General features: G+C 50.0%; 1 protein-coding gene across 3 annotated transcripts in view; it reads right to left on the bottom strand.

Moving 5' to 3' along the window:
• The window catches only part of Cabin1 (calcineurin binding protein 1), a 111,010-nt gene that overhangs the window by 28,169 nt on the left and 55,753 nt on the right, over positions 1–27,088 (bottom strand). For all 3 annotated transcript variants that reach the window (XM_040732462.1, XM_040732464.1, XM_040732463.1), the window contains exons 27-29: positions 20,932–21,114; positions 16,165–16,496; positions 7,007–7,120 (exon numbers count right to left, since the gene is read on the bottom strand). In XM_040732462.1, coding sequence (XP_040588396.1) covers positions 7,007–7,120; positions 16,165–16,496; positions 20,932–21,114 — 629 coding nt within the window. The remainder of the gene's footprint in view (positions 1–7,006; positions 7,121–16,164; positions 16,497–20,931; positions 21,115–27,088) is intronic.

Genomic DNA, 27,088 nt, shown 5'->3' with positions numbered 1-27,088 from the left:
AGCCCTGGGCTCAGTTCCTTGCTCTGCTGCTTGCTGGTTGTGTGGCCTTGGGCAAGTAATGTAGCATCTACAGGGACTTTTGCATCCTCTTCCAGGATTTTCTTAAGGACTCAGGCCATAAATGCAAAGGGCTTGAAAGTTCACCCTCACTTCTGCCCATGCATTCTGGTCTTGCCACAACTCTCAGTACCTTTAGGCAACAACTGCCTCTGGTGGTTAGAAAAGAATGCACGCCAGAGGAAGACATTCTAAAAGCTGTTTACATTTGACTTTTGTTGCTTTAAATTAGAGCCGTGACTGTAGCAGCCTGGCTTGGCAAGGCTTCTAACTACCACAACCTGGGCCTGAGCACTCTATGCCATGGCTCCGCCACTGTCTTACCCCATGTCCTCACAGTGTGCCTCTTCCAGACAGGGTAGGAGACTCACAGCTTCTCCTCACGTCATGCCCAGCGAGGGCTCTAGCCTGAACCTGGACTAAGCCAGTCTGAGCTGTGTAGTTCCAAAAAGTTCAGAAGCTCGGAATATGGGAAGGCTGGAAAGGTCAGCGTGGGCTCCGAGTTCATGCTAACCCCTTTAAGATTCTCAAGAACAGGACTGCTTCTCCCTGGAGAACTTGAAGTGTTTCTTTTGTTTACTCTGCTTGAGCAATTGGCCCATGGATCATCTCAGCAATGCTAAAAATAGCAGGATTGCAGCAATTCCAACTACAGCCCAGAAACTCCCATTTCTTCAATTGAAACTTTCCCGGCTTTTCTGTCCTGATTCCCACTATGATGTGACTGGCTCCCCTTTGCCCCAACAGCAGTAAGTTCCTGTTGTACGGCTTGCACCATACTTGTGAGGAAGCAGCAGCTAAATTAAGCCAGGTGACCTATCAGAGTGACAACAACCAAGAACTGAGAAGAGGGCCAGTTTTCTCACCAGCCAGGGGTAGTTATGCCTGCTGCCGTCAGTGACAAGATGTCATGGGGAAAGAGAAAAAGTCACAACCAATGTCAGACAATGTCTTTTGAGACCAGAGACTCTTGTTTTAGATGAGGTACTCCGGGTTGGTAAAACAGACAGCGTTCTCCTAACATGGCCTCACAGGGCACGTTCCCTGAGGACCACTGCTGGCTCCTCAGTGGTACCCTGGTGTCTGTCCCCTGGAGCAAGCCTGCTGAGCCCTAGAGCCCATCCTTCGCTTTCCTACATTCTCTGTCTTTATCCCCCTGACTCATATCCTATCAGTCTGTCTCTGGACCCGCCAATGGACCAAGGCCCAGCCTAGGTACTGCGCAGTTTCCCTGTCTAAGGCAGGGGGCTGTCAAAAGTCCATGAGCTGTTGTGAACAGAAGAACCAAGGGGTGGCAAGTGGTACCCTGACCCAATCTGTTCCACTTTGCCTTGTATTCAGGAAGCACTCCTTTGCTGGCACCCAGTGCAGCTAGGCCAACTGGAGAGTGACCTATGGCAGACCAAAAACAAGGGTCCTGAGCTCTATGGTCCAAGGGGAGAGGCCAGGCCTCTGAGAAGCCCCGAGGGCAGAGGAGAGAAGAGAGCGTCTGTTCTCACAGGCTGCAGCACTTTCTGGGTGTTCACCATTTCCCAGCAGCAGAGATCAGGTTTAGAGAGGGTTAGCACCAGTACATAGCTTCACCAATGGGAACGCCCCCAAGTAAAGCCTCCACGGAGCCCTCCCCACTAAGTCCCAGAGCGGCAGTCTGGGCCAGGTGTGAATGCGGCAGTGCAGCAGTCAGGAGGAGCCTGCTCTTTTTCTTCCTGGGAGAAAATGCTACCACAAAGACTCGATACAGCTCACAGCCAAATACAGTCCAGCTCAACACTATGGCCTACCCACTGGCCCCCAAACTAACCTTACTCCCCAGGGGAGGGCTAGATGTTTTATGTCCTTCTGCTTGTTGCCACCCTATGCCCCCCCCCCCCCCGAGGTAGTACTCCTGCTTGGAGCAGCTGGGCCAAGTCCAGTGAAGGTGCAAGCAGATCACTGGTTTTCTTCCCCCGAGTGAGGCTACCAACCTCTCTAATCATGGGCTCTAGCGCTAGACACGTCAAGGCTCACAGCTCTCCTTCTGCACAGAACAGCCATGAGACCTGGGCCAGGTGACGTTACCTATCAGCATCCCTGGAAGCAGGGACTGACAGTTTGACTAGTGATTTGAACCCTGGCTGACTATATGGAAGGCTTGGAATCTGGCACATGGCATGATTACAGTGGGTCAGCGTGTGCCTTGAAGTGCGGGCACAGTGACAAGGAGTTAAGTAGCAGTCACAGTTGTTTCCAGGTAGGAAGATGATGCTATGGGACTGACCTAAGAGAGCTATAGACTACTGCAAACCAGGCAGTTGCTATCCTGACATTCCCCGGCTCTGACCATCTCCCTGCTGAGGCTCAAAGGGCTTGCTGACACTGAGCTTCACGGATATCTACCCAAACAAGCCCCAACTTGGGGCTGGTGTCGGGACAAGGATGATCCATGGCCCCACCGAGCATGGTGCCTCTTTGAAGCCAGAGGAATAAGGAAATCTCAAAAGATGGGGGATCTTTGAGATCACACAGAGTCACTAAGCACCGAGCCAGGGGAAGATGCTTCAAGTGTGACAGTGATGTTCTTTTAGGTTTGTCCGGTTCTATAAACTGTTCCCTGCCTGGCTCCACTGGTATCCAGTGGCTCTATGGAAGGCGAGTAGCATGAGTAGCAGCCTGAAAAGTGTATATCTATTCACTGGTTAGGGGAAGGGACTCCACCAAGGCCTAGGAACAACCAAATAAGTAGTTCAAGTAGAGCAAGTATAAGTCATCCCTGCTGAGAACAGTCAGTTGGGGGTCTGTAGAGGAACTTTCTCCTTCTCCATCTCTGGCAGATGGCTAGTCCTTCAGTAGGCCCCACCTTCTTCCCCCTTAACCACATCAAGGCCCTTGCAGGCACTAGGCTCTAGAAGCAGGGAAAACAGATACTGAAAAACAAAGAAGACTCACAATGCCCATCCCTTCTATTGGTTTCAGCCACAGAGTTGGGACAAAAGACCCACCTGGGCCTCTGTGGTGGCTGTCTAGTAGGGTCGAGAAAGCCCAGAACCTGGGGACACAAAAGAACTAGCCTCAGGTGTGGGAAGGGGCTCAGGCTTCCCCAGTCACCTGCACACAGAACAAAACCCATACTCCTCACCACACCTTATCCATAGGCCCAAATGAAAGTCATCTGGGAAGGACAGCCCCACTCTGTGGAAAGAGTCTGACTGACTAGCAGTATATCAAAGCACTAGGTGTACAGGGATCGCTCCCTGGCCTTTGGGCATCTGTCCTGGAGACTTGCACAGGTGAGGTGGCTGTAGCAAGGCAGCAGGCTTTATCATGGAGGAAAACATACATCTTCAGAGAGTGGGGCAAGACAGACGAGATGTAGCTCAAGTCAGAGCCAAGAAAGTGAGCGAGAGCTGCGGCCACAGGTACCAACTCTCAGCCTAGGTCACATAGCAAGGGACTGGTATAGCACACAGGCCAGCTACAAGTATGCTTTAGTCTGCCTCCTAGAGCCAAGGTAGGCCTTATGCTTCTGGAAGACCTCAGCCACATGGGAATCAAGGTGTCCACTGCCCCCTACTTCAATCCTGTCCCTTCTAAAACCAGCTCTGGCTGCTGGGATCAGTGGAGGACCTCTGGGGTCCACATGGGTCCATCTGCAGTTGCAAGGATGAGCTGTATGTGTTCTATGTGCTGGGGACACTCATGAACCCACCTGTAGGGACCATCCTGCTCCAGGAAGCCTTGGGCTTTGTGTGAGGCCAAAGGGGTAGAATGGCCAAGAAGTGAGCCTACCTGTGCCTCAAATCTAAGTTCTCCTCGATGCAATACCCGGTGCTTCTTTCAGAAAGGCTAGAAACTGGGTTAAAACAGGAAAAAAAAACCCAGTCTGCTAAAATAAGCAAACATTTTTGGGGAAGATGAAAGAGCCATCTCTGGCTCTGTTACTATGGGAACACTTCAGAATCAACTACAAGATAGGGAGAGATGCTCACCCTGGACAAAACAGCCTGGTTTCAGCCCACGCAAGTCTGCCTGCCTGCCAGCCTGGCTGCCCAGAGGTGAACATGCTTGCACAGAAAGTGCAGGAACCTTCTGGATACCCAGAAACAAGTCCCTAGCTCCAGTGGGGTGGGCAAGCTACCCAGAACCACCTGTCAGTCTGACTTGGCATGTGCCTTCCTGGCCCCCTTTCCAGGCAAGGACAGCCCCTGCTCCTTGCCCCACTCTGCACTACCCCTAGCCTGGAGCTGGTTAAGCAGGGGCCTTTTCACATGCCTGCAGGCCCAGCCTCAGCCTGTCTCTTACCCCTGAATCCAATGCTTTCTGTCAATTCCTCCACATCCTGCAGAAGACGGAAGTACAACAGTGCCAAGCTGGGCCCCAACCAGGAGTGCCCAGGAACTCCACCTCTGTTTGGGCACAGATGAGACTGTCTGCTGGTGTGAAAGGCTGGGGAAACAAGGGCCTTCTGCTGGCCATCAGCCTCTTGTTGCAGAAGCTCCAACGTAGGAACTCTGATCTGCTCCTACCTCAGTCTCAAGAACCGATACACACCCCATTAAAACTATTGTTGTGGGAGGAGGTACATACATGTGTGTGATTACAGGTGTGCATATGCCATGGAGCATATGTCGAGGTCAGGGGACAATTTTCAAGAGCTGGTTCTCTCTCTTGTTTCACTGAGAAAAATAGGCTGGGGCTGAAAAGCCAGCTGTGATTAGGAAGAGCCCAGCATCACTGCAGTAACAATTTCTGGAAAATATATCCTCAGGGTCAGCACACAGTAGTGGCGGTCCAGAGGGGGTCAGAGGTACATTTCAAAGCTGGCTGCTGAACTCAGTGTTACCAGTTTCTGTAGCACGAGATCTGAAGGGTTAAGGGGTCATGGAAAGCAGTTGAGATCTGGTGCCGAGAGAGGCCAGGAAAGGCCATTGGTGAAGGAAGGTGCAGCCTCAGTTGCAGTGGAGACCTTGGGACAATCATCAAGGATAGTGGCAGGTATAGAGTAGAGTGTCCTTGTCGTCCCCCCAAATTAGAGCCGTCAAGACAGAAGGACTTGCTGTGCGAGCCTAACAACTTGAGCTTGATTCCCCAGAGCCCAAGACAAAGGAGGAAGTAAAGAGCGGTTCCACAGTCCTGGCCTCTGCCTTTATGTACAAGCCACTGCATGCACACCACGGCACACACATAAACGCTCAACAAACGTCAGAACCATAAAGCTAAATACTAGCAGCCCTGATGAACTGATGAAGTCTTGAGAAGAAAAGTGTGTGCAAAGGTGAGGTGTGGGGCGATCTTGGAGTGATATCTGCTGACACTTTAAAGAATCACAAGCATTTTAACCCAGGCAGGGATTCTACTTCTAGACCTTTTCTTATAAATGGACTCCCACAAATGTACAGCAGCAGACCGGGAACAATCTAAACATCCGCCAGTGGGTGATGATGGGCACCCACCTGGATACTGTGCAGCTATAAAAAGAATGGTGAGGATGGCCTAGACTTCCAGGATTGGGGAGGAGGAGGCGGGAGCATCTGAACCTCATCCCTGACTACTCAGTGAGTCTGAGGCCAGCCTAAGCTAGAGGATCTGACTCAAGAAAACAAACCAAAAGCGGTGAGCTGGATACAACAGAGCATGTGTGTAATTCCAGCACTCAGAGGCTAAGGGGGCAGGACTGCAAGTCTGAGGCCAGCCTGGGCTACATGCAAGACCCTTTCTCAGGCAGGGGTACAGACCACTGTACAGCACTGACTTAGCCTGAGGAAGGCCCTAGTTTTAATTCCCCGCACTGCAATAAATAATAAATAAAACTTAAAACGCTCTCTAAGAGATGCTATTAGGGAAAAACCAAAACAAAAACTAAGGGCAGAATTGTGCATGTTTCTGTTCTCTATGTGTAGATACACACTGGCTTGTGAAAGATCTTCTGGAGAATGCACTCTTGGGACAAAGAACTGCTCCTGCAGCAGAGCAGGGCTATAGTCTAGGCAAGGGATGTGTGGATGCCCCTTTTCACAGCAAATCCTGAAGTGCCATGTAGTTTGATTACCAGTGACACCTAGTACCTGCCTATAAACGACAAAATAGGAGAGAGCATGGGTAGGTACAGGGTTCTAGACGAGTGACTTCTCACCCACAAGTTAGTTTGGGAGAAAGGATGAGCCATGAGACTGGACACTCACCACCTGCCTAGCTCTCAGTGAGGGCTGTGACAGCCCTCTGCCACAACCCTCCTGATGTCAAAACCTTTGTAGGCAAGCCCTGCCTTGAACTTCTCTCTGAATATCAAGCAATCGGGGGAAATACAAGAGAAACCAAAGCTAAGAGGGGTCGTGTGACATGTCAAGGCCACCTAGTTGGGAGTCAGCCATGCTGGGATGGTGCAAAGGATGGAGAAGACCTAGACTAAAGGTAGACAGGAGAGATGGCCCCCTGTCCCTGGGTGGGAGGCTGGGCTGGCAGGTGTTGAAGAAGGCAGATGCTTTGAGGTAGGCAGCCCTGGAAGGTGGACGCTGACCCACCCATCAAATACTGCCCTCCCCTTACACGGAATGAATGGCAGGCTAGCAGGAAGGGCACTGAAGGCCCAGTCTTGGGAAAACTTATTTTCAAGCAGTAGAGTTAGCCTTAGCGAGAATCTCAGTACCCAAGAACACACGGGGGGAGGTGGACCTGCTCCAGAGCTATAAGCCCCAAGTCGTTTCTCTCTATTACCCATAGAGCCCCTGAACACAGAGGGCACATAGAACGCATCCATGCCTCTCCCTAGTGCCCAGAGGGAGTAGTACTTGCTAGAAGTCACTCAGTTAATTACAGACCCGTATCAGTTCTGAATTCTCTTGTCTGTATCCCGCTGTCTGCCCTCTGAGAATGCCACACACCTGAGGCTCTGCAAATACCTGACCAGGGGGCGACTCACACAGCTTTAGTGAGAAGCAAGCAGCCTCTGAAATCAACAAGGCAAAGTACTCACGTTGAAGAAATTGGTCTTGTTCCTCTCACAGAAGAGCCCCTGTGCCGGCATGTGCTGCAGTTGTTGCCATGGGAGACTGCTGCCTAGCAACACATCACGGGCCCACTGGAGGTTCTGGGGAAACAAGAAGTAGGTTGGAAGTGAGTGTGTGGGCTGCTCAGGGTGCCCATGGGAAGGCAGGTGGTCCCTTCTTCATGGCTGCACTGGCAAAAACTGTGGCCAACAGCAGTTCTGTGGACACTGATCCTACAGCTCGCTCCAGGAAGCTCTGGATGAGAGCTCTGAGCACTTGGTTGTGGGATGCATATTTGGAAGGGATTTCTTTTCTTTCTTTCTTGTTTTTTTTGTTTTGTTTTGTTTGTTTGTTCACCATAGCAGACTTAGGAATGTTGCCTCAGACTGCATAAGGCAGTGGGCAGAGATGGACCCCTTACCTTGCCCGACCCTGCAAAACTGCCATATAGACTCAGTGTCCACATATTACTTGGGACTCCTATTAGCCCCAAAGGCAGACCCTACTCATTTATCACGCATCCTTTCTTATAACCTGTAGCAGAGTTGCCGTAGAGGCCTGGGCTTTGCTTGGGCCTAGGTTCTCTTGGCAATGGGGATTCTTCCTGGAACCCATGTAGGAGTCCTGAGAGGTAGAGGGATAGACATTCACAGAGGAAGACACTGAGCACGAACTAGGAGACCACCTATGGGGTGTGGGAGACACTGAGCATGGACTAGGAGACCACCTGTGGGGTGTGGGAGAGCTTTGTTTTTGTGCAGTGCTGGGAATCGAACACAGGGCTTGTCTATAGTAGATAAGCACTCTACCCTAAGCTATATCCCCAGTCATTCCTTTTCCCTTTTCTTTTTTTTAAATTTTGAGAGACTGCCTAAGTTACCGAGGCTGGCCCAAACTCTTGATCCTCTTGCCTTCACCCTTCAACTGCTGGAATCACAGGCATGTCCTGTTATTATTGGCTTTTTTTTTAATCAATCTGTAACTTTACTTATTTTTGCATAGCTGGGGATCAAACCCAGGACCTTGGCCATGCAAGGCTTGAGTTCTAATCCTGAGGCACACCCCAAACCCCCATCTGTACTTCTAATACCTCCAGTGATCTACCTGGTCCTGGAAGCTGGGTACAAAGGATACCCACTTTTGACCTCATCTGAAGTCAAAATGGGTGATCCAGGGCAGTGGCTTGCACTAGACTGTTTAAAGGGCTGAGAGATGCACTCCGGCAAGAGTCCAGCCAACCAGGGCGCTGAAGACCAGTTTGGTTAGTACAAGAGCTAGGTGTGGCCACCGGTGAAGCAGAGACGTGCCCTAAGCACACACAGGCTGTGCAACCTCTCCCTGAGGTGGATAACCCCAGGAGACTCAGGACAGGGACCTGGTCTGTGCTGCACAGGCTCGGGAAAGGTTACCACAGTGTGCAACACAAAGTGCCCCTGTTGCCCCCGATGGACGTGTTAGCAGTGTGTGGGCGACCTGCATGAGTAGCAGCAGTCTGAGGTGGGGAGGAGACAGAGCACCGCCTCAAGAAGCATCTTCACAGTAGCCACGACTTCCTTGAGGAAGCCACGGTGAGAAGACATCCTTTTGGCTGGAGACATGAGAGAGCAGTGTGGGTGCCAGGGAGGGGGAGGGGCTGGTGCAGGCCTCTGTGGCTGTGGGAGAGGACTCACGTGCCTTCCTGACTCATAAAGGGGCAGCAAGAGAAGCTTCACAAAGAAAGCAGAGAACACTGGCTGCTGAACGGAACCTGTATCACAGACTGACCGGTCTTTCAGACTCGGCTCTCTAGTGGAAGGAAGCACAGTCCCCAGCTGTTTGCAGGTTACAGAGCGGCTGAGTATGAAACACACACAAGCTCATGGCAGCGCTTGACTAATGCACGTGGAGGCCCAGATGGGAGCTCAAAGGGCTCAGGAAACTGTCAGGGAAATTGGCAAGGGCCACCCTCGGGAGTGGGAAGAGGACAGAGACTGTTGGACCACTCTCTCTGTGGGGGAAGGTCCTTCAACACACAGCCCATCCTGCAGTTTTATAGCAGCTCAAGGTGTGACCGGGCGATGGTGTCACCCAGGGTGAACACAGCATTGCCATTCCTTATCGGGCATGGGATTTCCACTCTATGACGAGAAAACTGAAGTAAAGAGAAGTTTAGGAGCTTGCCCAAGCTCCCAGGACCAGGAAGAGCCAGTCGTTTGTGAGAAGACTAGAAGGAAGACAATGGGATTTTGTGCTTTCAGAAAATGGAAGGTACTTCCACTCAACTGAACAGTCTGGGGTGCAGTGGCGGGAAAAAGCAGTAACTAGAAGAAGAGGGAGGCTCCTCAGGTACCCAGAAAAAAGTAGATGGGGGTCTCTGAAAGCAAGAAAGGGACCATAAGGGTAGGCAACAGGGTCTTTGGCCACACTTGGGGCTGCCTCAGCTACTCCTAAGGCCTGAACCAGTCAAGCCAGGCAGCCTATGCTCCTGGACTTAACTGTGTCTGTCTGCTAATTTGTGCCAAATTACTACCCAGTCAAAATACAAGGCATATTAGACTGGCTTCCACAGTTATCAGGAGCCTGAGACCTCTTGCACAGGAACTGAAGTCGTGGGGTGGGCTGCCTATGTCCCTACCTGTACCTTCTCAACTCTACACACAGGGAGAGCTTAGCAGTGCCTGATGACTGGAGAGGGAAACAGAGCTACTGTTATGCAGAGCAGCTGCAGTACCGAGACAGTCAAGGCTGCAAGGGAGACCTGATTTCAGACAGATCTACCACTACCATGCGGATAACTAAGATGACATGTGCCTGTGTCTCTTTCACTAGTGAGAAAACCAATGACAGTGGTCCCACAAGGAAAAGCTGGGCACACAGACCCCTACATCTGCCTACAACAGGCAGCAAAAGCGTACAAATAAGGCCAGTTGGTAGCTATGGGCCTCAGCTGGGATCAACCCGTCACCTGACCATACCTTAGGAGCTGGCTTAGAGGTAACTCATGGAATACATGAAAAAAATCAGGACTGGTGGGGATCCTCCCTGGAGAATGCCTTCTGCAGCCTGTAGAAACAGCCTGCTCTATCTCCTAAGCGTTAGGATCACTGGCTGGGGCCCTTGAAGGGCCAGGGGAGGAGCTGGAGCAGACAGCTACCGTGGATGAGGGATGCTGGTGGTAGTGACCCCACAAAGCTAGGACACACCCATTGAAGGAAGGGTTTGCCTAGCAATAAAGGATCCTTCCTTCTACACCAGCGGTTCTCAACCTTCCTAACGCCGCAGCCCTCCAATCCAGTTCCTCATGCTGTGGTGACCCCAGCCACAAATTGTCTTGATATTTCATAACTGTTATTTGCTACTCTGTTATGAATTTTAATGTGAATATTTGATAGCAACCCGAAGGGTTATGACCCACAGGTTGGGAACCACTGCTCTATATTCCTCAAGAACCTCATGGGAGTGAAGACATGAATGCCTCCAAATCCTGGACCCAGCAGACTTAAAATCAATTTTGACCTTTTCAATAATAAAACAAAATGACAAACATCTCCATGTTTAGAAAAAGCCTAACATGGAGCTGGTGAAATAAAGTGTGGCCCATTCACCCAGAAATGTAGCATGTCCATTAACATTGTTATAATTAAGAATTTGTGTGCACGGGAAACAAATTTTAAAAAAGCAGAATCAAAGCAATGTGTGCTATGTATAAACAAAACACGACAGGCACAGAGACCCAGGTGCTGCAGCACAAGCGGCCGTCCCCACACTCAGAAGGTGGAGGCCAGAGGACCGTGAGTTCAGGACAACCCTCCCATGATTCTTGGCAATATTACTCAGTGGGAAAAGTAGTCAATGAAGAATACTTACTGACTCTGTGCCCTATGGGGTCACAAACATGGCCCCTCGGAGGCCACAGCTGTAAGAGGTCATCAGCCTCAGGGGAACAACATGGATGGCACTGTGTCATTCCTGCCCCTGTGGGGTTATTCTACTCTCCATTCAGGCTCTTCAACAAGTGTTGCTTGGATCCTACTAGGTTTCCAAAGCACAACTGCTACTTCCTGTCTGAACCATAGTCCTAAGGTCACACAATGTCCAAGCCCCCAGCCCCCGACATTGCAATGGCTTTAACCTCACCTGCAACAGTGTCCTTGAAAGTTCTACTACCTAACGGGTCCTAGTGAGCCTATGCTCACATCCTCTCCCCCACCCCACCCCTGTCCACCACTTTCCACCAGGCCCAATCTAATTTCAAGATGGGTATGTAGCCCTATCAACCACCTGGAAGCCTCCTACTCATGACTTCCTCATGGGTTTCAGGACTCCACTGTTGAGTCACAACTCTGGTCAGAAAGGCCATACCATACCATCCCTTCCATTCCCTTACCCAGTCTATTACCTCCCAGACCTATCACTAGCTGCCAACAGAAGTGTTTCCTGCTCCCTGATAACCAATGGGCACACTTGGGAGCTTTCTTTGAATCCCTGGCTCCTCAAGAGGGTCTACCACATGGTAACTGCTCAGTAGACAGATGATGTACCCATCTAGATACACAGAAAACATTCCACATACTAAAACACAACCAGTTCTGCTACTTATTCTATGGATCATGGGACAATGAGGGAGGCCATTCTACTTTCCAAGCTTAAAGAATCTTACTCGCAATAGTTGCTGCAGGCAAGTGTTCAAACCCCTTCAGACTTCTGCATCTCTTTGTGGGAGGGAGAGCTGGGAAACAGCAACCTTTATGGAACAATCCGCCTCACTCCCTCTGGCCCTCAAAGGCTCAAAAAGACTCTTCAAACCAAAAGGTAGACAGACTGAATGCATAACCAAGACTCCCAAGTTGAGAAAGGAACATTGTAACCTCAGTACTAGGGAGACTGAGGCAGAAGGTTGGCCACAAGTTTGAGGCTAACCTCAGCTACAGGTTATGTAACTAATAGGTTTCAGGCCATAAGATCCTGTTCTCCAGCACCAACTCAACCCCAAAGATTTACATGCTGAAAAAAAGTCAAGTCCGGTCAGTTGTCTTTTTTTTAAATCAACTTCTAAAAGCCATAGTTGGTTGGAAGAGGAACCTTGATTGAGAACATGCCTCTATCAGATTGCCTGGAGGCAAGTCTGTGGGATATTATTAATGACTCATGTGGGAGGGACTGTGATCTGAGAGTTAGTTGTAAGCTGAAATAAACCCTAACTTAAGACATTATTCTATAAATCACACAAGGTAAAGCCTGCTAAGACCTTACTGAATGTAGTGGCCCAAGACATTGTTTTGATAATACTAGGCAAAGCATCATTTTGCCTGTGGGGCACAGGAAAGGAGCAGATATTGAGGGAAGGTATGAATACCCAGTTCAATGACTGATATACCTAACACTTGGGCCCATGACCTAGCGAGCCCAGGGCTCAGGGGTCCTTGGAGATTCCACAGTAGAATGTGCAGTATCATGGGGCCTCATCACAGGAGTTGGCTTCTGACCAAACCCAAAAAGTAGGTTCCTTCCATACAGGCCTTGAACCAAAGCAGCAAGTTCTGATTGGGCTAGTGTGGTCTGGTCACCCCTACACAGATTATATGAATGGATTCAGTGTTTGACTTTTTGTGGCTAGCTTGTTTCACTGAACACAACATCCTCAGGATCATTCATACTGGTACAGGATTTCCTTCCTTTTAAGGACTGAATAACAACCCACACTATTACGGACTATAGACTTTATTACTATATTGTTGAAACTGGAAACGTATACTACCAACCTCATTTTTATTTCGCTGCTTGGCTCTCTGCACTGGACTGCTTCTAATAGTTACAGCAAAAACTGGAGGACCTTGGCTCCAAGGTGGTCATATCTCATCTTTTATTCAGACCTCTACTGGTAAGGATAGGAGCCCAAATGATAAGATTATCCTGATACACACATGGAGGGCAGCAGAGATTCCCCAGGAGAAGACACAGTCCTCAGAAGGCCTAATTGGGGGTGGGGCGGGCAGCAGCTACAGAGATGCAGAGACAGGGGAGATGGGCCTGGCTAACGGGAAAGAAGGGCTGTTTGCCCACCCACCCCTGTTATCACAACTCTCTATGTGAATCACCACCAGTCTCTTCCAACAAAACGGCCCTGAGCCTCCAAGAGCACCCAGCCACAGAGCCTGGGCCTGTCCCTAGGAGGGGTCTTGCTTCAGAACACACAGCAAGGCCACGCTTCACCCGGAGGGACCTGTGAAAGGTCTAAGGCTCAGCAGCAGTTAACTCTCCTGCCCTGAGCAGCTCTGCCTGTCGGATCCCAGAGTAGACAGACACCTGACACTCCAGTTGGCCACTGAGCCATAAAAAAACAGCAACAGGAAAATGCCACTGCTAAGCCTATAGGCGGGTTTTAAAACAAAATGTGCTGCTGTCAAATACACACACTGGGAAGTGTTTGTTACCAAACAGCTATGTGGAAAGAGGTCACTGCTTGCCAGTTAATGTTTCTGAATTAGTCAGCTACAACTGAGTTGTATTCCAACATCTAAGAAGCGGCTGCCAGCAGAGTTGGCACCCAAGACTCACCCCTGGAACAGGGGTTTGCCCTGAGCAGCAGGAAGGTATTAACTCATATGCTCAGTAGACTCTGGTGTCATTCAAGGTGCAGATGGCAGCTGGTGTTCAACAAAGGCCTGCTGAAGTCCACAAAAGCTCCCCCAATAGATGGAGCCAGCCCAGGGACACAGCTGGGGTCCAGAGCATACCTGGTATGTTCTAGAAACACCCGACACACAAGGCATTCTACAGTGCTGTCTCCACAGGCAGTCTAACATTGAGAAGAGAGTGTCTGCCACAGAGGAATCTCTCTCAGAATCATGGCCAGCATTCCATCCCCACAAATCAAGGAACCTAATCTAGGAATCTGGCTAAGAGAAGAGCCAGCAGAAACTAATGGATATGGCTGGGTTGACTAGGCCTATCTACTACATGGACCACTACAGAATGACCAGAATGACCCACCCGAGGGACATTCCTGGGAAGAGGACAAGGGAAAACACATTACACATAGGGGGACACACAGTGAAAGACAGTGGAGTGGGCCTGGGTCCTGGGTGAAACCACTGGGCCAGTTCCTGGCCAACACTTGGTTCCTCCACTCAGACCCAGTAAATGTGAGTCCAGGTCCCCAGATGCAAAACAACAAGGCTTGCAACTAAAGTACCCGATGCTCCAGACGCTCCCACATTAACCTTGTACACAAGAGTCAGAAGCAGTGCCAGGCCTCAGAGTTTGCTTTAGGGCATGGAAACGAGGTTTTCTCCTTCCCCCACCCCACCCCTTCCTTCACGTCTTCTCTCCTCCCTCATCTCTTTCCTCCTCTTTGGCATCTTGAAGCCTAGCTGGCCTCAAATCCAAACTCTGTTACCAAGGATCGCCCTGATTTCATAATCCTCTTGCCTCCTCCTCTCAATTCCTGGGCCAGTAGGTGTGCATCACCCCGGCCGGCTTCTGTTTTCCTTAATTCTGACATAAATATGACTTTGACAACTCTCATCCAACAAGATGACATCTTTAACTAGCACACACTATGTCTGGTGCCCCCTCAGGACTGAAAGAAGTCCTATAGCAGGACACAGAAGCTTGGTGGGGCGGTACAGCACCCAGACTGTCCTCCTACACGAGCCTGCACCCTCTTCTTCCCCCTTCCACAGGTGACAATCCACACTAGACATCCTGCACCCCACATTCTATTTCAGCCTTTGCTGGGAAAGGCACACTAGAACCAGAACTGTCTGAGCTGGGCCCGGCTGGCAAGGCTGGCCAGCTGTATAGGGAATTTGAAGGGGACTGATGACTGACAATGTCCTCACTGTGACTTGAGAGGCTCTTAATCAGAGCTCTCTGCTCCTCAAAGAGGAAAGGCTTATTAGAAGAAACCAGAGCAGTGAAGACGTGCAGCTCAAGCCTTCAGCAGTGAGGACACGTGCTGGTTGGGATTTAACAACCCTCAAGTCCCTGGGTACAAAAAGCCTGGTGCAGAGAGGTGAGGTCCACTGCCGGATGCAGGCCAGCTAGAGAGTGAGACCAGTTTCTCAGAGTAGGGTCAGTAGCTGTAACAGGCAGCAGACGGCCTCGGGCAGCTAGGCAACCCAGTCTACTGATGCTCGCCAGTACATACCTTAGAGACTGACGATGTGAGCTCCTCCTCCCCTGCCCTTCTGAGGCTAACTCTACCTGCTATGCTCTCAGAAAACTGGCCAAAATTGGTCACTGTAGGGACAAGGCTCCTGGCACCTAGTCCCCACAGATCTGTGAAGTAACTAGTACCAATCAGGCTCTGTTTCTCTGGCCACCTACCCTACTTGGTTCTTCAAAACTCCACAGAGAATGCAGTGGAGCTCAGAACGGGGGGGGGGGGGGGCAGCGGGAGGCCTCTGGGAAGAGACCTTGACTGAACTGGGAGGGTCACATGAAGGATGGTCTCACAGCACATTATAAGCCGCCCTGCTCACCTGGGCACTCCCACATGGCACTCTCCTGGGCTGCTGGCACTGTCTGTCTGTCTTTCCTCCCTCAAGCCTTACCTGCCTGTTGCCCACACACTTCAGGTCACAGCAGCAGCAGGCTCTGTGCACCCCGCTACTTTCTCTGTCACAACAGAGCTTTGCTTGCTCATGTGTGTATTTTTAACTGGCCGTCCCCTTAGAGTATAGTTCTGTAGGAATGGGCACCAGGGGCAGGGACTCTCCCTGTCACCTCTTGAAGAAGGAATGACTGGAGGAAAAGAAAGTCACTCTGGTCCTCCCACCAATGCTAACAGCCAGAAAAAAGGGGTCTGATTGGAAAGCCCCAGGTAGTGCTGAAGCCTGGGGCGCAGCCACTGCTTTCCAAAAGAGCTGAGAGAGGCTGTCAGCACTCAACATCTACAAAGCAGGGGCTGCAAAGATGGTTCTGGCAGCTGTACCCATGAGGCAAGCCCCGGGCAAGGTGATGGCAAGGAGGCCGATATTCCAGGACACACGCCCACACCGTGGGCCAGCTCTGGTTCTGTAGCTCTTCATACCCCTCCCAGGGGAGCTAGCCAAGCCCTGACCCCAAAGCCCCAGCCAGTCTTGTTCTGCCTGTCAGTCTCCCAGGACACCTGTCTGGCTGAGGCAGCCATGCACACCCATCCTTTGAGGGCCCTTCTCACCCTGTGAGTCTTGCTGTAGGTGTAGAGAAAGGCCAGGCGGTAGAGACTCTTGTAGTGCTGGGGGAAGCGGCTCAAGCACAGGCAGAAGGAAGAGATGCACTGCTCTGTGAGAAACTGGCGCTGCTCCTCAGCCCCCGCTGGCAGTCCCTGGGGAAAAGCCATCGGCTCCCCTAGGGGGTCACCCCTCTTCTTCCCATCCCACAAGGGAGGCGTGGACACTGGGGGCTTGCTGGAGATGGAAGCAGAGGCTGAGGAGTCTGCCACAGGCTTCTGGATGCCTTGTTCTACAACCCGGAAGGCCTCTGCACTCTCTGAGGACTCCTCAGTTTTTCCTACAGTTAAACAGAAGAAAGAGAAAGTCATTGTGGTTTTAAGCTCTCTTTATGCACTAGTCTGTCACAAATGGTAGAAACACCACAATGCGGTGATAGGGACAGCTGGATTGATGCCCATGCTTTGATGGGTAATGAACCCAGCAATGAGAGATACAGGGCCCAGGGCTGGCTCTGGTATGATTCCTATCAGCTATGACCACGTAAACTCCTGGCCCAAAGGCTACAGAGAGGAAGAGTTCCAAGCTGGACTCTGGCTCCTACCTAGCGAGTATGACAAAGGTGTTATCAGGGATGGGATAGGTACAAAAAAAAAAAAAAAGAAAGCAGGTCACAGAGGGGAGGACACATCACCACGGCTAGTCAAACAGCCAAGAAAACAGCTTGGCCAAGCGGCACACCTGTTCCATCATAGCACAGTACCTCAGCCTACGGGCTCCACAACATCTTTCTTTAGGGCTGCTGCAGGTGTGCCAAGTGTTTATGCACAGCACCTGCTTGAGAAGTTCGGTACCTCAACACCCAGCCCTGTTCCTCAGGCAACACCGAGGAGCCCAGGACAGGTCTCAAGATGGCAGTACTGAATGGCCTCAGACCACCCATCCTGAGGCACAGCCTCCTTGGCTGCCTGTGGAGAAGGCTCTCTGGCCCAGAAAGCAAGAGATGAGGTGGCTTTTGGCCCGTGCCCCTGAGGTATCCTTGGATTTGGCATATCCCGCATAGCCTGCCTGGAGAAGAAGCCATTATCACCTATTCTGAAGACAATCTGTACTGTGGGTGGGGCCTTGGCAGTGCTCCCCCTACTGTGAGGGAGGCCTGGATGTAGCTGAAGCCTATTATGGCAAAGTCAAGAAGACAAGGACCAAGACTCCACGTTCTCCTCCCAGCAAGTACCGGCATAACTGGGCAGACCTCGGGTATGTGGCAAGGTTGACTACCATTGTTCTTTTTGTCATTCTTTGTCCCCTCAGCTCCTGCTATCCCAGCTCCTCGGAATACCTCCTTTCCATCCACTGCAGTTGCCTTTTCTTGCTTCCCTCACCTGCTCCCAGGTTTCCCCACCCTGAGGTGGGGTTTGTAGAGGAAAGGGACAAGGCCGTCCTTTCCCAGCAGCCCAGAGCTTACTAGGAGCCTGTTCTCCTAGCTCCTACCATCTGTTCCTGTTCTGCAGTGCTACAGCCTCACACCAGCTCCAGCCCCAGTATTTGAAGTAGCCTGAATGTGTGCTAGAGTCTCTGTTGCCATGCTACAGTCTCCTCTCTCGTGGGCTTACAATGCTGTGTGGACCCCTAGCTTAGAGCCGGCATCCACCTTACAGGCGTGTTTCAAATGTGGCTTAGCTAGCTTATGGTGCAGGGCAATGAGGCTGGCAGAGTGGGAGCTCTAGGGAGCAAACAGGCCTGCCATAGGGAGCTGGCTCTATCTAATGGGTTCCATGGGAAGGTGGAAGGACAGCTAAACACCAGGCACAGACCTGTCAACCACAGACTATGACACTAAGCTCTATTCATAGTAGGATGTGTGCCCATGGCATCATGTTCACTACATCAACTATACTGGTTACCGACAACTTCTATTTGGGTTTTACATTCTACAGAGTGAGCTTGTGTTTAAGTGCTGAAATTCTAAGCAACGTTTTTACACACACACACACACACACACACACACACACACACTGCTACTACCTTCACAATCTAAGCACGTATTTTGAAGCTCTGACTCCTGCAAAGGTGAGCTTCAGAAGGTAAAACAGCCAACAGTGTAAACTCTTCCCTGGTCTCTCGAGGTCGGAACCCTTCACACTCGCTGCACACTGTGGGAAGGAAGACAGCTCAGAGATGGACATGCTCTGGGGAACAGACCTGCGCCCTTCAATCCCAGCGCCCGAGGTAGCCCTGGGTCTGCCTCAGTCTGCCGCTAGAGGACGCTGGATGCATGACAAGGGGGTGGCAGGGCTGCTGGGAAGAATGGACCTGGAAGGTCAGGAGAGTGCAACAGACTTCAGTGCATACTGTTCGAGCTCTGGCTTTCTCAGGAAGGCCGAGAGCTGCTCAAGGGCTAGAAGAGCAGCTCAGAGGCACAGAACTCAGCTAACTTGCGGGGAGGGGACAGGAAGGGACAGGACACGGAATATGTCATTTCAGCCCACTAGCTGAAAATGTAATGGACTCTGGTTCTACCCTAGCATTCCTTACCAGTGGTCAGCAATGTGCTGTCTGCCACCCGAACCCCCGCCCCCCAAAAAACTAGAATACTAGGATACTCCTCATCGGTCTAGAGGGGCCATGCCCACACATGGTGGAGTGAGACGGTTGTAGTCTGGATGTAAAATGTACCCTATAGGTCAAGTGTCTCAACATTTGCTTCACAGCTATTTCAGGAAGCTGTGGAACCTTTAGGATACAGCCAGAGGAATGCCGGGTAGTCAGACGGTTCAGAGTGCTAGCCAGGTCCCAGTTTATTCCTTTTTGATCTGTTGAGACGTACCAAGTCTGGACACAGCTTCAACCGCGAAGGACAGAGCTCTAGTCCTGTAGACCACACCCCCAAACTGTGTGAACCTCCCATAAGTGTTGCTGTCGTGTGCCTGTCACAGCAAAGCAAAGTGAGTCCAGGGCGACAGCTGCATTGCACGGTGGGTCACATAACATAGATGAACTTTCTCACTTGTCCGAGAGTAAAAAAAATCATATTTTAAAACTAAAAATGCTGTATTAGAATGTACAGAGTATATTACTTATTTTCTTTCTATTCTAAATTTCCAACAGTGTATTTATATCCATTATAGAATGTCAACACGATGGGGATAACAATGATGGCTGAAAAAGTGAGGCAGTGGCTGTATTTCTCTTTTCTTTCTGGTTTTCAGAGAGAAAACTTGCTCTGTAGCCCAAGCTTGTGACCCGCCAGCGTCAGCCTCTGAGTACTGGGATCACAGGCGTGTATCACCACACCTGGCTTTATCCGGGCCCTCTTCTTTTGTTGGTTTTTAGACAGTCTCACCGTGTAGTCCTGGTTGGCCTCCAACCCACAGAAACTCACCCGCTTCTGCTTTCCAAGTGCTGGGATTAAAGTTATACACCCCCAAACCCAGCTTTAACCTTGTCTCTTGGTGGGAACCAGGCACAGGTGAACCTACCTGATAAAACATTGCTGTAAGGCCAGCCTGGGACAAAGAGCTACAAGAGTCCTGTCCTCCTCCAAATGGCTTTGGCCCCACTGCACAATTCCAAGGGAGCCTCTAACTTACATAGAAACTTGCTAAGGTTAGGCCCAGCCCACAGAGCAAGCAGGTTATCCCCATCCAGCCTACCCAGAAGCCAAGACAGAGTAGTGGCTAAGACTGAACTCCTTAGTCTATCTCAAGCTCTTTGCCTAGGAAATAGGAAAGACTTTGACACTTCCTTTCTCAGGTGGCTGAGAAGGCGGTGTCTGACCTGGGACACCTGAGCGTGGGACTGGGCTGTCTGATAAGTACATACACTTTCGCATGTCTTTAGCAAGAATGGGAAAGCTCTTGGGAAGACAGTTTAATGGGTAGGGGTTTGCTGTGTAAGCATGAGGACCTCAACCCAGATTCCCTAAACCCATGTAAAACTGGACACAGTAGTGTACACCAGCATCTCAGGCAAGATAGCAGGTGGATACAGGGGAACCCACGGGAGCTCACAGGCCAGCTAGCCTGAGGTACACAGCAAACAACAAAAAGACCCTGCTCAAACAAGGCTGAAGGTGTGGACCTGCACGGCACACATTCACCCACACATACACCCATGCCCACTGTCACACACATTAAACAAGAAAGGAAGCTTCAAAAACATATGGCAAACTAGCCACAGTCTGTGAGTGGCATCAGGGATGCCTCAGCCTGGGTATAGTCGTGCTACAAACTTAGCAGTGGGGCTCTGCCTAGAGATCCCAAGGGAGCTGGGCATATCCCAGGCTTAGATCAGCGCTCTCTGCCCAAAAAAGGCAGATTTCCCAAGAAGTTTGATGTGATTCAGACTAAAAAGAAAACATATTTGTGACATTCAGAATCCAGAGACTTTTTCTAATAACCATTCACCAAGGCCCCCCGCAGACAGACATACTCATTGTGCACACAGCTTTCCTCAACAGGCTTTGTGTCATTACTACATGACACGTATCACAAAGCACACTTGGCAAGCCCCAATAGTGCCAATACTTCCAAAAGCTGCCCTATTTAACCCTCATAATCCCTGGGATTGGGCACTAGGACCATTCCTACACGACAGTGAGACCAAAGGACCAGGAAGGTGAGTAACTTTCCCACTAACATCCCAGGGCAAAAAAAGCAGAAGCATCAAGGCAGAAGCAAGGCTGTGAGGCTCAGCTTTCCAGGACAGAGTCCTCAGTTCCTCCTGACTGTCCCAGGGGCCAGAGCGGGCCCGCGTTAGCAGGTTAGGCTTCTTACCTCTTTCCTCCATGGGTCCCAGAAGATCTTTCCCAGTTGGTCCCACTTGAGCACTGAGCCCAGAAAGCCTTTTCTCTGCCAAGGGCTTTCGAGAACCCTCCAGCAAACTTGTAGGCTCGTTAAAGAAATCCTGCGTTGAGCTGGAGTCTGACAGGGCCACGGCTGTGCTGTCCTGACTTCGGTCTGAAGGGAGGAGGGAAGAAAAGGTAGGAGCATGAACTCACAACACCTCTGCCATAGAGGGGTCTTTCAGGGCTAGGTTCCCACAAGGCCCAGGACTGTCCCATAACAGGGTCCCCTCAGTGTACCGCTCTAACTTTGCTGAGCCTAACCCACCTAGAGGCCCTGAGCCACTCAGAAAAGGCACTAATTAATCTCTATGGTCAACCTTGTTGATGTGCATTGTCTACTGTGGGAACATCCCTACGATGGCTGATTTCAAGCTACCAGTGTGCTTCTGGGAGGTGTGGGGCTGAGAAGAGACGGAACAGTGACCGTCATGTAGTGTTGCTATAGTATAGACATAAAGAAACTGCAGTGGCAATGGACCAGCAAACATTTTTAGGTCGATGTACATTCTAGAACACAGAGTCTAGATTCCTTTACATCTTGGACACAAAGGTAGTTTGTACTCACTCCCTGGCTGTTCTCAAGTCTCCATAGGCACTGTAGGAGAAACACTAGAGGCAGGGCTGGGAGGAGGCTTGACGATGCCTGGGAATGCAGGCCTAGGGAGGAGGGGCAGGCAGTACTATAAAAGATGTGAGGCTTATCTGAACCCTTATCTCTAAGGGACAAAACCTTCAGCTTTAGGGGACAAGGGCAAACCTTGCTGCCTCCAGGATACAGGGGAAGGGAAAAGGCAGGAAACCCACCACTAGGAAGGGACAGGGTTACTAAAAAAGTTGTCCCTATGATGCGGGACACAGAGCCTTCCTAAGTTTGTGGCTAAATCAACAGCCCATGTCAGCCAGCAAGCACCCACTAGCAAAGCAAGCAGAGCAGCCTCTACTGCAGGAGAGAGGAGCAGGCAGGGGGAGCCTGCAGAGGCCTAAAGCGGAAGAGAACCAGAAAGCTGAGCCAAGTCTTCGTGTCAGGGAGTGTGAAGCTGGTAGCACACTGAAGGCAATCGTAGCAACAACAAATCGCAACCAGGCTCAAAGGCCCAGATGTAGACCAGGCAAATCTACTCCAGGAGTAAATGTTATTCATTTCAGATAGTTTCTTGGATCCTACACGTGATATCTGGTATTCACTATAAAATTATAAGACAGATACATATATGTTAAGAAACACAAAAACTCATACTGTAAAGAGGCAAAATAATCAATAGAACTAGAATTGGAAGTGATCGTGGACTATTTAAAATAGCACCAATTATGTGATGCATAACTATGATTAGGATAAGGCAGTAGGGAAAGCCTGTACACCACCCATGAACAGATGGTGAATCTCGGGGTGAGCTAGAAATTATAAACAAGAGAAAGCAGTGTCTAGAAACAAAAGACAGTAGCAGAGATGGGTGGAGCGCTTTTCTGCTGGACTTCTCAGCAACCTGACACAGCTGGGATGGAGGAAGAACAATCTGAAGCTAGAGGGCTGGCGAGAAGATGCCTCAGAGGTTCAGAGCACTGGCTGCTCTTACAGAGGACCCAAGTTTCGTTCCCAGCATCCCACGGTGGCTCACAAGTACCACTTCCAGGGGTCTGGTCTCTGTTCTCTGTGGGCATGGGGCACTCCATATCCATGGAGACACAATACTCATACACACAGAAAAAAATAAGCAAATCTAATTTCTGGTACCACAAACTAGTTAAGCATAAATAATCCAAATGGGGGGGGTAGTGGTGGAGAAATAGAACAGAGCACCCGAAAAATCTAACCCATTAACCAGAGTCACACAATGAGAGAAGCAGGAGAAACCCTGTAAGAGACAATGACTAGAGCACTCGCCTTAGCCATGCAAAGTCCTGGGTTTGATCCTGCACTGCAAAAACCAATACATAGAATGACCTAGAGTTTTCCAAAAATAATGAAAGACATCGAGTCACCAAGAATCTCAGAGAACACTAAGCAAGGAAAGGCCCTCTACACATAATGGAGGGGTCACATACGAGCAGACTCAGACTGCTAAAACCACAAGACAGAAAATCCCAGGGGAATTCAGCAACACACACACACAGGAACAAAGGCAGAACAGCGGGCTGGACAGACAGCTCAGAGGTTGGGAGCGCTTGCTGCTCTTGCAGAGGATCTGGATTTGGTTCCCAGCACCCACACGGTGTTTTACAACAATCCATAATTCTAGGGTCAGGGGGTCTGACACCCTCCTCTGACCACGCAGAACACTCAGACACATTAAATAAATAAATCTTTTTAAAAAGCTAAGAAGCTGGGTGTGGTGGCACATGCCTGGGAAAGACAGGTGGATCTCTGTGAGTTCAAGGCCAGCCTGGTCTACAGAGTGAGTTCCAGGACAGCAAGGGCAACAGAGAAACCCTGTCTAGGAAAAAAAAAAAAAAAAAAAAAAGAATAAATAAATAAATAAATAGAGAAAGAAAGTCCTAACAGGTTAAGGAAAAAAAAAAAACTATAAACTTCTGATCAGAAACCATGCATCAGATATCTTTGTGCCCAACTTGGGGAGGAGGGGACAATAGTAAATGGAGGTCTCTCTCAAATAAGCAAAATCTGAGTAAATTCAAAGCAAATATGGGTCACACAAAATGTTGTGGCAGAATGAGTAAAAACCAAGACAGAAGCTGGGCCTGTACACTGAAATTAAGCCCTCTAGAAACAGCTAATGCGATGAAGACCTTCCTGCCAGGTGCGGTGTTACCACCTGTGGGCCAGCACTGATGAGACAAGGCTTTGTATCAAAGACTAGTGAAGTGATGACACGGGCATGTGGCCTTGTAGACTATGTAAATATAAAGTGAGTAACGACAGCACAAAAGGGGACGCTGCTGTGAAGTAGTACAGTGTCTTTAGAAGGCTGCTGGTGATTGACGTCTATTCTGCTAGCCCTAAGGCCTAAACTACATTTGAAGAACACACGAACAAGAGGTAAACAGCCTGTGTATCTGAAGGTGAGCAGCTGTGCTGGGAGACAGACAGCACCTGCTCTCTAGAAACCCTGAGGGCAGTCTCCCAGGGGCTTCTGAGCACAGGGGCAGAGGCAGACAGTCCCTGTGGCCCTTCCCTGCGTCCCCCAGAACCTTAGAAATCAAATACTGGTGGCTCTGTTAGCACCTAACAGGCAATCCCAAGGCCTGTTTGAGGCACTAGATGGGCAAATCGGAAACAAGGCTGAATTGTTTCCACAGAGTGGAAAGCCTGGACTTTGGAAGAGCAGGCTGTCAGTGCTGAAACCCTGATCCTCTGTTGCCTAGCCTGGAGATATCTGCACCTTGGTTTCCTTCCATGCAAAGGAAGGAGCAGTGCTCACTTCCCAATACTGTCACCATAATTACATAGGTTATTAAACACAAAGTGCCTGAAGCAAAGCCTGGCATCAGAGGTTTCATTTGGAATGGAGTTTTACTGAGCAACACCACAGTGGTCATAGGTGCACATTCTTAACTGGTGCCCACACAGACCTCAAGCAGGAATTAGCTCTAGCCTCCAACACCTGCTCTACTGCTCTGGCTTTGTTTGGGGCACAGGTGTCAACATGCAGCACGGTCCTCTGCCCCGTAAGTGACAGGTCATACATTGCAGCAGGCCAGACACAACAAGAACAGAGGATTTGGGCAATGGTTGAGACCCCAGCTAGAAGCGGGGAGCTTTTTGTTGCCTCACATTGACAAAGAGCTCTTCCCACTTTCATTCATTTCAGGGGCTTCCTGAGCACTGAATGAGGGGTAAAGGTCAGGCCTGCTACACTCACAGAAATTCTAAATGTGAGTCTCCACTATAAAGAAATCATTTCTCCCTGTGGTAGTCAGAGAGTCTATTTGCTAACTTTGTAGAAAGAGAATGACAAATGGAGACCCTGATGTTTCCATATCAAAAACAAAACAAAACAGTGCAGTAATCATAAAACTATTATTATTGGGGTGGTGTGCGCGCACGCGCGTAGGGAAAGGCCACAGCACATATATGGAGGCCAGAGGACAATTCTGTGGAATCGTATATTCTTCCATCGCTATTGGGCTCCAGGGGTGGGACGCAGGTAACCAGGCTTGCTCAGCAAGTGCCTTACCAGCTAAGCCATCGCGCTGGCCCTTGTTGAAGAACTTTGAACTTAAGGGTCTCATGGCCACATTCCAATCTCAGGTCTGCCACTGACTCGATGGACAAACAGCTGAATAACTGCTGTGTTAAGGCCCCCATTTCATGTTTTGTTTTGAACCACAAGTTTTAGTCTCCTGAACATGGGATCTCCATGGGTTCTATTTCCTGACACACATAAATGGCAGCAGTCACTCTGGCCTGGACAGAGAACATAGACAGCCTGGGCAATGCTGCAGAGGCCTCAAAAGCCTCCAAAAGATGGCAGCTCTTACTCTTGCTGTTAACGTCTCCATGAGAGCCAGGCCAGGGCCAGCTCATCTCAGGCCCCAGTAAACATGCTCCAGTCAGTGCTGCCAGAGAAGCGCATCCAGCACTGGGCTTCAGGAAGCGAGCCTTGCAGGATGATCTCATCCACTGGCAGGCTGCCCCAGCAGCTCACTGGCTCTCAAGCTGTTAGGCTCTGGGCCTAAAGGAATTGCCAGTTTGGTGGAATCCCAGCTGTGATCATTACAAAAACAGAGGGTTGACTTAAGCAAATGGGTATTTACTCCTAATGAGCTAATGCCCTCTTGACACTTATACATGAAGGGACCAGGAATCCACCAGCAATGTAGAGAAGATTACAGCAGAAATGGTGTGGGCAAGCAGAGATGACAGAATGGAGGCTTGCGCTCCACTGAAAAGCAACACCCAACTGAGACAACACTCGCTTAAGCCTCTTAGAGTAACACTGACAGTCAACAGCCATGGGGAGGGACCCAGGAGGGACAGGCCTATGAGGTCTTCCCCACGCCGCTCACATGTATGAGAACCTCTAAGAACTGGCAGAGCCCAGGCTGCCATTGGTCCTGAAGATGCTGTGGGAGTTACCGGGGTGAGCACAGTATGAAGCAGCCCTAAGAAAAGCACAGCTAATGGAGCCAGAATCACCAGTCCTGCGGCAACACCCAGAGGTCGCAGTGCAAGGCAGAGCCTGGGGGTTAGAGTTTGTACAAAACAGACATGGCAGAACTGGGTAGCTGAGGTGGAAGGGGGTGCTGGTGAGGCTGCTGCTTACTGGTGGGATTCTGGGGGTTTATATGCATTAGGAATAGAAGACAAAGGGGGATGTAGGTTAGTCAGTAGGATCTCTGTCTGGCATGAATAAAGCCCTAGGTTCAATTCCCAGTACCACTTAAACCAGATGTGGTGGTGTATACCATACCTGTAATTCTAACACTCACTAGGAGACACAGTGAATCAGAGCTTAGTCAGATCATCCTTGGCTACATATCAAGTTTGAAACAACCGAGATCACATGAGATGCTGTCTTCAAAACAATACCAGAACAACAACAACAACAACAAAAAAAAAACTTTAAAAAAAATCAAAGAGGACAAGTATCTTTTCCCTCCTACTTCTTTCAAGACTAAAAAAAAGTTAGGATTTACCTTTGTTCTTTTTAATTATGTGTAGGTATGTGTGTGCATGGGGCACAGGTGATCTCAGAGGCAGAGGTGTTTAACCCCTGAAGCTGGAGTCACAGGAGGTTGGGAGCCACATGACCTGGGTGCTGAGAGCTGAACCGGGTCCTCTGGAAGAGAAGCAAGTGCTCTTAACCACTGAGCCAGCCTCTCCGGCGCCAACATCAGAAACGTTAGAGTCCACATCTTTTTATTGTGTGTGCGTGAACATGTATGCACACATGTCCCACATGTGTGTCCTCAGCTTAGTAGATGTGTCTTTTCCTGGTGACTGAGCCATCTTGCTGCCCCTCTACCCCTCTCCTTCCTCTTCCTTTGAAAAGAATCCTACTATGCAGCCAACAATGCTCTGGCACTCAGGGCCCTCCTACCTCAGGCTCCTGATTTCTGGGATTGCAGGTGGGAGTTACCACAGCCAGCTGAGGTGAATTTCTTCACACGACACACGAATGGGATAC

Source organism: Mesocricetus auratus, unplaced genomic scaffold, assembly GCF_017639785.1.
Source record: "Mesocricetus auratus isolate SY011 unplaced genomic scaffold, BCM_Maur_2.0 Super-Scaffold_100027, whole genome shotgun sequence".
NCBI classification, from domain to species: Eukaryota; Metazoa; Chordata; class Mammalia; order Rodentia; family Cricetidae; genus Mesocricetus; species Mesocricetus auratus.
This window is presented reverse-complemented; position numbering and strand designations above follow the sequence as displayed.